Below are 12,500 nucleotides of genomic sequence, written 5' to 3'. Positions count from 1 at the left end.
GACCTCGATGCGTGTCGCTTCCCCAGTTCTCTCCACCTTGCTTCGTTCCAACACAACGACATCAATAACAACGGCCGTGGGGCAAACTGTTTGACCTCGATGCGTGTCGCTTCCCCAGTTCTCTCCACCTTGCTTCGTTCAACACAACGACATCAATAACAACGGCCGTGGGGCAAACTGTTTGACCTCGATGCGTGTCGCTTCCCCAGTTCTCTCCACCTTGCTTCGTTCCAACACAACGACATCAATAACAACGGCCGTGGGGCAAACTGTTTGACCTCAATGCGTGTCGCTTCCCCAGTTCTCTCCACCTTGCTTCGTTCCAACACAACGACATCAATAACAACGGCCGTGGGGCAAACTGTTTGACCTCGATGCGTGTCGCTTCCCCAGTTCTCTCCACCTTGCTTCGTTCCAACACAACGACATCAATAACAACGGCCGTGGGGCAAACTGTTTGACCTCGATGCGTGTCGCTTCCCCAGTTCTCTCCACCTTGCTTCGTTCCAACACAACGACATCAATAACAACGGCCGTGGGGCAAACTGTTTGACCTCGATGCGTGTCGCTTCCCCAGTTCTCTCCACCTTGCTTCGTTCCAACACAACGACATCAATAACAACGGCCGTGGGGCAAACTGTTTGACCTCGATGCGTGTCGCTTCCCCAGTTCTCTCCACCTTGCTTCGTTCCAACACAACGACATCAATAACAACGGCCGTGGGGCAAACTGTTTGACCTCGATGCGTGTCGCTTCCCCAGTTCTCTGCACCTTGCTTCGTTCCAACACAACGACATCAATAACAACGGCCGTGGGGCAAACTGTTTGACCTCGATGCGTGTCGCTTCCCCAGTTCTCTCCACCTTGCTTCGTCCAACACAACGACATCAATAACAACGGCCGTGGGGCAGACGGTGGCGCTGTTTCCTCCTACTGCGGATTCCATCTGTAGATCTGTACCTAATGTCACCACGAGGATAGCCTGAAACAAAACCACTCAAATTGTGTTGTTGTTGACTGATGTTTTGGATGGAAGCACATTCATGCCAAAAAAAAAAAAAAAAAAAAGTGTTTTTGAGCATGAATGTGCTTCCAAAGGTTCTGTGGCCTTGTTGTAACTATAGAAAGACTACATTTCTATGGTTGTAACTATGTTATACCTATGTTGTAACTATGTTGTAACTACCTTCATAATGATTCCTTTTCCTGTTCTATCTTTTTACATGCTTTCTTTAAAAACCAACCTCTCTGCTTTGTTGGCGTCCTCCGCCCCCACTACTACTTCCTACTTATGATAAATCCATCCAATCGAAATGCACTATGAATCCCCTCCCATGTTGTCCCATGCAATCCATGACGCCGACTGTGTGGTGTGCTGTTGTGTGATGGTGTGCTGTTGCCGTGCCCCTCAAAAAAACACCAAATCATCACCAAACCACCACCGACTCCTCTCGCTGACACTCACTGTATCCATCCTGCTCCCTCCTTCCTTCCATCCATCCTTCTACATCTACCTGCCACATGTAGGAGGTTGGTTTGTAATTTATCTCTCAGACCTACACGCATCCCCGTTGGCCAATGTGTGGCCCCGCCCTCCTCCTGACTTCCCTGACCCTTCACCCCCAACCTTCTGGGTTTAGCTGCTTTTAACCCCTGACCTCTGACCCAAGTGCATGCACTTCTGATTGGCAGTTGAATCGTGTGTGTGCCTGATGACTCCAGTGGGCTTCCTCTCGGCAGCGTTTGAAAGATCCGCTCCTTCTGGCACACTATTGGTCAGTTCATGGATAAAGGATACATACACACACATACACATAGAATCACACCTACACTCTGAGAGAAAAAGTGCTATCTAGAACCTAAAAGTGTTCTTCTGCTGAAGGAAGGAACCGTTTTGGAACACTGTGTCGACACACACATACAAATAGAATCACACAACGACGCACACACACACACAATCATGGACACAAATGTACATGAATTGGTTACTGTTATGTTCTGCATAGATTTGTCACTCACACACACGGACACTCACACATTGACCGTAGTGCTGCCAGAAGGACGTGTGAATGCTAGCCAAGGCTTCTGTTCTGCTTGACCAGATAGAGGGATACTCTAACACTGGTCTGCATGCAGCTGTAGCATCTTACACTGACGCCCTGCTCTTCAGCCCCCTGCTAAACAGAATGTAGTTGCAATAGTGTTGCCATGCCATTGCCTGCATTGAAGCTGGATCTGTCTGCATGCTAGCTTCCTCTTTCTTGTCTTCCTCCTCGTCTTCCTCCCACTACTGCTTTGCACGACCAACCTGTGCCACACAACAGTAGTGCACCTCGTCGCACAAGAGATTCTGAGGTTAGGGTAGACAGTAGAGTAGACAGTTCAGAATGCTGAACACCTCATGACCAATCTCAGCCAATCACTTAGTGGCGAGGCGTGCCAGCTTCCTGTGTGTGTGTGCGGTTGAGGAGTGCAGTGTGTGTGTGTGTGCGTCCTGTCTGTTGGATGCCAGTACCTCCATACCTTGTGGCCTGCTTGCCCCCCTAAGATCAGTGCATTTGGTTTTTATAGAAAATAAATATACAACGTTCTACTCTTACCGGATTGGATGATGACGTTTTTGATTTATTTTTAATTATGATTTTCTCCTTTTCTCTTTCTCTCTTTTCGTTCCATACTTTTTGTTTTGCGTTGTGTGTTTCTTTGGCTTCTAGTCAGGTCTGTTGTGTTATGGTTGGATTTTGGTATCATTTGAATAATTTAATGTTTTGACCTCCTCTCTCCTATTTAACCTCCTCTCTCCTATTTAACATCCTCTCTCTCTATTTAACCTCCTCTCTCTCTATTTAACCTCCTCTCTCCTATTTAATCTCCTCTCTCTCCTATTTAACCTCCTCTCTCCTATTTAACCTCCTCTCTCCTATTTAACCTTCTCTCTCTCTCCTATTTAACCTCCTGTCTCTCTCCTATTTAACCTCCTCTCTCTATTTAACCTCCTCTCTCTCTCCTATTTAACCTCCTCTCTCTCCTATTTAACCTCCTCTCTCTCTCCTATTTAACCTCCTCTCTCTCCTATTTAACCTCCTCTCTCTCTCTATTTAACCTCCTCTCTCTCCTATTTAACCTCCTCTCTCTCTCCTATTTAACCTCCTCTCTCTCCTATTTAACCTCCTCTCTCTCTCCTATTTAACCTCCTCTCTCTCTCTATTTAACCTCCTCTCTCTCTCCTATTTAACCTCCTCTCTCTCCTATTTAACCTCCTCTCTCCTATTTAACCTCCTCTCTCTCCTATTTAACCTCCTCTCTCTCCTATTTAACCTCCTCTCTCTCTCCTATTTAACCTCCTCTCTCTCTCCTATTTAACCTCCTCTCTCTCTCTCCTATTTAACCTCCTCTCTCTCCTATTTAACCTCCTCTCTCTCTCCTATTTAACCTCCTCTCTCTCTCCTATTTAACCTCCTCTCTCTCTCCTATTTAACCTCCTCTCTCTCCTATTTAACCTCCTCTCTCTCTCCTATTTAACCTCCTCTCTCTCTATTTAACCTCCTCTCTCCTATTTAACCTCCTCTCTCTCTCCTCCTCTCTCTCTATTTAACCTCCTCTCTCTCCTATTTAACCTCCTCTCTCTCCTATTTAACCTCCTCTCTCTCTCCTATTTAACCTCCTCTCTCTCCTATTTAACCTCCTCTCTCTCTCCTATTTAACCTCCTCTCTCTCTCCTATTTAACCTCCTCTCTCCTATTTAACCTCCTCTCTCCTATTTAACCTCCTCTCTCCTATTTAACCTCCTCTCTCTCCTATTTAACCTCCTCTCTCTCCTATTTAACCTCCTCTCTCTCTCCTATTTAACCTCCTCTCTCTCCTATTTAACCTCCTCTCTCTCTCCTATTTAACCTCCTCTCTCCTATTTAACCTCCTCTCTCTCTCCTATTTAACCTCTCTCTCTCCTATTTAACCTCTCTCTCTCCTATTTAACCTCCTCTCTCTCCTATTTAACCTCCTCTCTCCTATTTAACCTCCTCTCTCTCCTATTTAACCTCCTCTCTCTCTCCTATTTAACCTCCTCTCTCTCTCCTATTTAACCTCCTCTCTCTCCTATTTAACCTCCTCTCTCTCTCTATTTAACCTCCTCTCTCCTATTTAACCTCCTCTCTCTCCTATTTAACCTCCTCTCTCTCTCCTATTTAACCTCCTCTCTCTCTCTCCTATTTAACCTCCTCTCTCTCCTATTTAACCTCCTCTCTCCTATTTAACCTCCTCTCTCTCTCCTATTTAACCTCCTCTCTCCTATTTAACCTCCTCTCTCTCCTATTTAACCTCCTCTCTCTCCTATTTAACCTCCTCTCTCTCTCTATTTAACCTCCTCTCTCTCCTATTTAACCTCCTCTCTCCTATTTAACCTCCTCTCTCTCCTATTTAACCTCTCTCTCTCTCCTATTTAACCTCCTCTCTCTCCTATTTAACCTCCTCTCTCTCCTATTTAACCTCCTCTCTCTCTCCTATTTAACCTCCTCTCTCTCTCCTATTTAACCTCCTCTCTCTCCTATTTAACCTCCTCTCTCTCCTATTTAACCTCCTCTCTCTCTATTTAACCTCCTCTCTCCTATTTAACCTCCTCTCTCTCTCTATTTAACCTCCTCTCTCTCTCCTATTTAACCTCCTCTCTCTCTCCTATTTAACCTCCTCTCTCTCCTATTTAACCTCCTCTCTCTCCTATTTAACCTCCTCTCTCTCTCTATTTAACCTCCTCTCTCTCTCCTATTTAACCTCCTCTCTCTCCTATTTAACCTCCTCTCTCTCTCCTATTTAACCTCCTCTCTCCTATTTAACCTCCTCTCTCTCTCCTATTTAACCTCCTCTCTCTCTCCTTTTTGTTCTCCTCTCTCTCCTATTTAACCTCCTCTCTCTCCTATTTAACCTCCTCTCTCTCCTATTTAACCTCCTCTCTCTCCTATTTAACCTCCTCTCTCTCCTATTTAACCTCCTCTCTCCTATTTAACCTCCTCTCTCTCCTATTTAACCTCCTCTCTCTCCTATTTAACCTCCTCTCTCTCTCCTATTTAACCTCCTCTCTCTCCTATTTAACCTCCTCTCTCTCTCTATTTAACCTCCTCTCTCTCCTATTTAACCTCCTCTCTCTCTATTTAACCTCCTCTCTCTCCTATTTAACCTCCTCTCTCTCTCCTATTTAACCTCCTCTCTCTCTCCTATTTAACCTCCTCTCTCTCTATTTAACCTCCTCTCTCTCCTATTTAACCTCCTCTCTCTCCTATTTAACCTCCTCTCTCTCCTATTTAACCTCCTCTCTCTCCTATTTAACCTCCTCTCTCTCTCCTTTTTGTTCTCCTCTCTCTCTCTCCTATTTAACCTCCTCTCTCTCCTATTTCCTCTCTCTCCTATTTAACCTCCTCTCTCCTCTTTAACCTCCTCTCTCTCTCCTATTTAACCTCCTCTCTCTCTCCTATTTAACCTCCTCTCTCTCTATTTAACCTCCTCTCTCTCTCTATTTAACCTCCTCTCTCTCTCCTATTTAACCTCCTCTCTCTCTCCTATTTAACCTCCTCTCTCTCTCCTATTTAACCTCCTCTCTCCTATTTAACCTCCTCTCTCTCTCCTATTTAACCTCCTCTCTCTCTCCTTTTTGTTCTCTCTCTCTCTCTCCTATTTAACCTCCTCTCTCTCTATTTAACCTCCTCTCTCTTTTTAACCTTCCCTCTCTCTCTCCTATTTAACCTCCTCTCTCTCTCCTATTTAACCTCCTCTCTCTCTATTTAACCTCCTCTCTCTCTCCTATTTAACCTCCTCTCTCTCTCCTATTTAACCTCCTCTCTCTCTCCTATTTAACCTCCTCTCTCTCTCTATTTAACCTCCTCTCTCTCTATTTAACCTCCTCTCTCTCTCCTATTTAACCTCCTCTCTCTCTATTTAACCTCCTTCTCTCTCTATTTAACCTCCTCTCTCTATTTAACCTCCTCTCTCTCTCTATTTAACCTCCTCTCTCACTATTTAACCTCACTCTCTCTCACATTTAACCTCCTCTCTCTCTCCTTTTTGTTCTCCTCTCTCTCTCCTATTTAACCTCCTCTCTCTCCTATTTATCCTCTCTCTCCTATTTAACCTCCTCTCTCTCTATTTAACCTCCTCTCTCTCCTTTTTGTTCTCCTCTCTCTTTGTTTTGGTTTGATTTGGGGGCGATAATAGTTCAGTAAAACTAATTGTCTCTTTCCCTCTCTCTCTTCTTCTGATCACACACGCCCACACACACACACACACACACACACACACACCACACCACACCACACCACACCACACCACACCACACCACACCACACCACACCACACCACACCACACCACACCACACACCCATACATCGCTGCTGTAGAATAACTTCATCAACCTGAGTTTCCTTCGACTGTTTCGAGCGGCTCGTCTCGTCAAGCTACTGAGACAAGGAGAGACTATACGCATCCTGCTCTGGACTTTCGTCCAGTCATTTAAGGTACACACACATAAACACACACACACACACACACATACACACACACACACATATGAACAAACACACACAGCTTTTCCTTTCCTATGTCCAGCCTGGTATGGGCAGTTAATCTGTTTGTAGTCTTAACACTGAAAATGTACTTCCCTGTGTGTCCACCGGTAGGCGCTGCCCTATGTGTGCCTCCTCATCGGCATGCTGTTCTTTATCTACGCCATCATTGGGATGCAGGTGAGTACTGCTGACATAGCCTCTGTAATAAAGCATTTATTCAGAAAAGGATTTCTATTGATGCCAATGATGGATGTCAATAGTCAGAATTCATCCCTAAATGATCACTTCCTTGACCTCTGTGTGTGTGTATAGTTGTTTGGTAATCTGGCACTGGGCGAGGACGAAGGCAGTGCCATCAACGAAAACAACAACTTCAGGACTTTCATCATGGCACTCATGTTACTATTCAGGTGGGTTATCTACTCTCTCTCTCTCTCTCTGCTTTCATATGCTCCTTCTCTCCTTTCCTCAATATCCATGCTCTCTCTCTCTTTCCCTCACCCTCTCTCCCTCACCCTCTCTCTTTCCCTCACCCTCTCTCCCTCTCTCTTTCCCTCACCCTTTCCCTCACCCTCTCTCCCTCACCCTCTCTCTCTCTTTCCCTCACCCTCTCTCCCTCACCCTCTCTCTTTCCCTCGCCCCTTCTCCTCTCTCTCTCTCCCCCTCTCTCCCCTCCCCTCTCTCTTTCTCTTTCTCACCCTCTCTCTTTCTCTTTCCTCACCCTCTCTCTCCCTCACCCTCTCTCCCTCACCCTCTCTCTTTCCCTCGCCCTCTCTCTCTTTCTCTTTCCCTCACCCTCTCTCTCTCTTTCCCTCCCCTCTCTCTCTCTCTCTCCTCCCCCTCCCTCTCTCTCTTTCTCTTTCCCTCACCCTCTCTCTCTTTCTCTTTCCCTCGCCCTCTCTCTCTTTCTCTTTCCCTCACCCTTTCTCTCTTTCCCTCACCCTCTCTCCCTCACCCTCTCTCTTTCCCTCACCCTCTCTCTCTTTCCTTCTCTTTCCCTCACTCTCACCCTCTCTCTCTCTTTCCCTCACCCTCTCTCTCTTTCTCTTTCCCTCACCCTCTCTCTTTCTCTTTCCCTCACCCTCTCTCTCTTTCTCTTTCCCTCACCCTCTCTCTCTCTTTCCCTCACCCTCTCTCTCTTTCTCTTTCCCTCACCCTCTCTCTTTCCTCTCTTTCCCTCACCCTCTCTCTCTTTCCCTCTTTCCCTCTCTCTCTCTTTCTCTTTCCCCTCTCTCTTTCCTTCTCTTTCCCTCACCCTCTCTCTCTCTTTCCCTCGCCCTCTCTCTCTTTCTCTTTCCCTCACCCTCTCTCTGTTTCTCTTTCCCTCACCCTCTCTTTCTTTCTCTTTCTCTCACCATCTCTCTCTTTCCTTCTCTTTCCCTCACCCTCTCTCTCTTTCTCTTTCCCTCACCCTCTCTCTCTCTTTCTCTCTCTTTCCCTCCCCCTCTCTCTATTTATCTCTCTTTCCCTCACCCTCTCTCTCTTTCCTTCTCTTTCCCTCACCCTCTCTCTCTCTTTCCCTCACCCTCTCTCTCTTTCCTTTCCCTCACCCTCTCTCTCTCTTTCTCTCTCTTTCCCTCACCCTCTCTCTCTCTCTCTTTCCCTCACCTCTTTCCCTCACCCTCTCTTCTCTTTTCCTTCTCTCTTCCCTCCCTCACCCTCTCTCTCTTTCTCTTTCCCTCTCTCTTCCCTCACCCTCTCTCTCTTTTATCTCTCTTTCCCTCACCCTCTCTCTCTCTTTCTCTTTCCCTCCCCCTCTCTCTATTTATCTCTCTTTCCCTTCTCTCTCTTTCCCCCTCACCCTCTCTCTCTTTTCTCTCTCTTTCCCTCCCCCCTCTCTCTCTTTCTCTCTTTCTTTCCCCTCTCTCTCTCTCTCTCTCTCTTTCCCTCTTTCCCTCCCCTCTCTCTCTTTATTCTCTCTCTCTTCTCTTTCCCTCACCCTCTCTCTCTCTTCTTTCCCTCACCCTCTCTCTCTTTCCTCTCTTTCCCTCCCCTCTCTCTCTTTATCTCTCTTTCCCTCACCCTCTCTCTTTCTCTCTCTCTTTCTCTTTCCCTCACCCTCTCTCTCTTCTTTCCCTCACCCTCTCTTTTCCCTCACCCTCTCTCTTTCTCTTTTTATATTTTCTCTCCCTCTTTTTGTTTCTTTTTTCCATCTGTTTCTCTGCTCTTTCCTTTCCCTCACCCTCTCTGTCTTTCTGTCATCCCCTGTGTCTTTCCCTTTCTGTGTCATCCGTCATGTGTCTCTTCTTTCTCTTTCACCCTCTCTCTCTTTGTGTGTTCCTCTCACCCTGTGTGCATCCGTTTCTCTCTCTTTCCCTCCCCCTCTGCATCCTCTCTTTCCCTGTCACCCTCTGTGTGCATCCTCCTTGTGTTGTGTGCATCCGTCTCTGTGTGTTTCCATCCGTCTGTGTCTGTTTCCCTGTGTGTGCATCTCTTTGTGTGTGTTTCCCTCACCCTGTCTGTCTGTCCCTGTGTCTGTGTGTGTGTGTGTGTGTGTCTCTCTTGTGTGTGTGTTCCTTGTCTTTCCCTCATCCGTATGTGTGTGTTTCCCTCATCCTCTGTGTGTGTGTGTGTGCATCCGTCTGTGTGTGTGTGTGTCATCCGTCTGTGTGTGTGTGCATCCGTATTTGTCTGTCTTTCCCTGTGTGTGTGTTTCTCTTTCCCTCACCCTGTGTCTGTTTCCCCTCTCTCTCTTTCCCTCATGTGTGTGTGTGTGTTGTGTGTTTTTGTTTGTTTTTGTCCATGTGTGTGCATCCGTATGTGTGTGTGTGTGTGTGCATCCGTATGTGTGTGTGTGTGTGTGCATCCGTATGTGTGTGTGTGTGCATCCGTATGTGTGTGTGTGTGTGCATCCGTATGTGTGTGTGTGTGTGTGTGTGCATCCGTATGTGTGTGTGTGTGCATCCGTATGTGTGTGTGTGTGCATCCGTATGTGTGTGTGTGTGCATCCGTATGTGTGTGTGTGTGCCTCCGTATGTGTGTGTGTGTGTGTGTCCGTGTGTGTGTGTGTGTGCATCTGTATGTGTGTGTGTGTGTGTGTGCATCCGTATGTGTGTGTGTGTGTGTGCATCCGTATGTGTGTGTGTGTGTGCATCCGTATGTGTGTGTGTGTGTGCATCCGTATGTGTGTGTGTGTGCATCCGTATGTGTGTGTGTGCATCCGTATGTGTGTGTGTGTGCATCCGTATGTGTGTGTGTGTGTGCATCCGTATGTATGTGTGTGTGTGTGTGTGTGCATGCGTCCGTTCGTGTGTCTGTGTGTGTGTGTGTGTGTGCGTGTGTGTGTGTGTGTGTGCGTGCGTGCGTGTGTGTGTGTGTGTGCATCCATACGTGTGTATGTGTCTGTTCGTGTGTGTGTGTCCTGTACCAGGAGTGCGACAGGTGAGGCGTGGCATGACATCATGCTGTCGTGTCTGGGGGGTAAGAAGTGTGACCCAGACTCAGGGAACACAGAACCAGAGTGTGGCAGCACCTTCGCATACACATACTTCGTCTCCTTCATCTTCTTCTGTTCTTTCCTGGTAAGAGGACTAATCAAACCCTAACCCATAGCCCCTAACCCCTATCCCTTATACCCTAGTCCAGCATTTCTCAAATTCAGGTTGTTGTTTTTTTGTCCCAGCACTACACAGCTGATTGAAATAATCAAAGCTTGATGATGAGTTGGTTATCTGAATAAGCAGTGTAGTGCTGGGGGAAACCACAACGTGCCCCCAGGGGGGGCCCCAGGACCCAGTTTGGGAAACCCTGCCCTAGCCCCTCCCACTAGGACCTTCACATACAGCATTTCATCTTCCTCTGTTCTTTCCTGGTAAGGGGACTAGCCCTAGCCCTTAGACCCTAACTTCTATACCCTAGCCCTTAGACCCTATCTCCTAGACCCTAGCCCTTAGACCCTAACTCCTAGACCCTAGCCCTTAGACCCTAACTTCTAGACCCTAGCCCTTAGACCCTAACTTCTATACCCTAACCCTTAGACCCTATCTCCTAGACCCTAGCACCTAGACCCTAACTCGTAGACCCTAACACCTAGACCCAACTCTTAGACCCTAGCCCCAAGACCCTAACTCTTAGACCCTAACTCTTAAACCCTAGACCGTAACTCTTAGACCCTAACTCTTAGACCCTAACTCCTAGACCCTAAGTCCTAGATCCGAACCCCTTACTCCTAGACTCTAATCCTAGATTCTAACCCTTAGACCCTAGACCCTAACCCCTATACTCTAACCCCTAGACCCTAGATTCTAACCATTTAACCCTAGACCCTAACCCCTAGACTCTAACCCCTAGACCCTAGATTCTAACCCTTAGACCCTAGACCCTAACCCCTATACTCTAACCCCTAGACCCTTACTCCCAGGTTGTATTGAAAGCTAGCTAGCTGCATCCTATTAAACCTGTCATCTGGTTTGCTTGGTTAGCTAATAGCCAATGCCATTGCAAGCAAGGTAGGAATGACTTTAAATAGCTAAATGGTTAGCTCGCTAGCAAGCTGCATACATGGCTCTGAGTCTGGCTGGCACTAGCAAGAGTATGTTGATTTTAATTGTTGAATTGTTGGGTAGCTAGTTAGTTATCTATCTAGTTGTAGCCAGAGGACTTTCTAGAACTTCTAGCTAGCTAGCAGCATTATAAAAGCTAGCTGCAGACTGCAGACACATTGGCTACCTAGCAACATGACAGAATTTATCATTTCTGGAGACAGTGTAAACATAATTTGAGCTAGCCCAGCAAGGCCAGCCCAACAAGGCCAGCCCAACAAGGCCAGCCCAGCAAGGCCAGCCCAGCAAGGCCAGCCCAACAAGGCCAGCCCAGCAAGGCCAGCCCAGCAAGGCCAGCCCAACAAGGCCAGCCCAACAAGGCCAGCCCAACAAGGCCAGCCCAGAAAGGCCAGCCCAACAAGGCCAGCCCAACCCTGGTTAACTTTAAAGTGCCAATGAAAACAAGGCTTCAGTAGTTCTAGAAGAAGATATTCAGACACTCTTGGAGGACAATGGAAATTGATTTGAAAATGCTTCTTTAATTTTCAATCCAATCTGTTCCAGCCTGTAATAACTGGGTCTGGTTGAATGTATTTGTGCAACTCAGTGAACAGGTCCCAGACTTTGTAATGTTCCCGTGTTGCATAACATTTGTAATTGTCTTTTTTTGGTATCTAATAATTGTTGCTGTGTAGATGCTGAATCTGTTTTTGTGTGTGTGTGTGTGTGTGTGTGTGTGTGTGTGTGTGTGTGTGTGTGTGTGTGTGTGTGTGTGTGGTGTGTAGATGCTGAATCTGTTTGTGGCTGTCATCATGGATAACTTTGAGTACCTGACCAGAGACTCATCTATTCTGGGTCCTCATCACCTGGACGAGTACGTCAGGATATGGGCCGAGTATGACCCCGCTGCCTGGTGAGTCACACACACACAGATATACACAGGTACACACATATACACACACACACACACATAAACGTACACAGACACACACACACAGTTACACATAAACGCACACAGATACAAACAAGTACACACACACACGCACATAAACGCACACAGACACACACACACACACACACACATAAACGCACACACAAACACACACACATAAACGCACACAGACACAGGTAACACACACATAAACGCACACATTTAACACGCACATAAACGCACACAGACACACACACACACACACACATAAACGCACACACAAACACACACACATAAACGCACACAGACACAGGTACACACACACACACACACATAAACGCACACAGAAACACACACACATAAACGCACACATATACACACAGGTACACACACACATAAACGCACACAGACACACACACACACACACACTGCTGTAGACACTATCACCAATGTACATGTGTATAGACTATTCATGTTTAATCAAACGGACATAATGTTTTGTTCATTTACACTTGACTAATGTACGTACAGATGGCA

The 12,500-nt window shown here is 46.7% G+C and overlaps 1 protein-coding gene across 25 annotated transcripts in view; it reads left to right on the top strand.

Annotated features, from left to right (window-relative positions):
- The window catches only part of LOC118379278 (voltage-dependent P/Q-type calcium channel subunit alpha-1A-like), a 74,784-nt gene that overhangs the window by 5,240 nt on the left and 57,044 nt on the right, over window positions 1-12,500 (top strand). For all 25 annotated transcript variants that reach the window (XM_052505907.1, XM_052505897.1, XM_052505883.1 and 22 more), the window contains exons 8-12: window positions 6,384-6,500; window positions 6,663-6,728; window positions 6,864-6,961; window positions 9,922-10,072; window positions 11,818-11,945. In XM_052505907.1, coding sequence (XP_052361867.1) covers window positions 6,384-6,500; window positions 6,663-6,728; window positions 6,864-6,961; window positions 9,922-10,072; window positions 11,818-11,945 — 560 coding nt within the window. The remainder of the gene's footprint in view (window positions 1-6,383; window positions 6,501-6,662; window positions 6,729-6,863; window positions 6,962-9,921; window positions 10,073-11,817; window positions 11,946-12,500) is intronic.

This window comes from Oncorhynchus keta, unplaced genomic scaffold (assembly GCF_023373465.1).
Source record: "Oncorhynchus keta strain PuntledgeMale-10-30-2019 unplaced genomic scaffold, Oket_V2 Un_contig_25033_pilon_pilon, whole genome shotgun sequence".
Classification (NCBI taxonomy): domain Eukaryota; kingdom Metazoa; phylum Chordata; class Actinopteri; order Salmoniformes; family Salmonidae; genus Oncorhynchus; species Oncorhynchus keta.
This window is presented reverse-complemented; position numbering and strand designations above follow the sequence as displayed.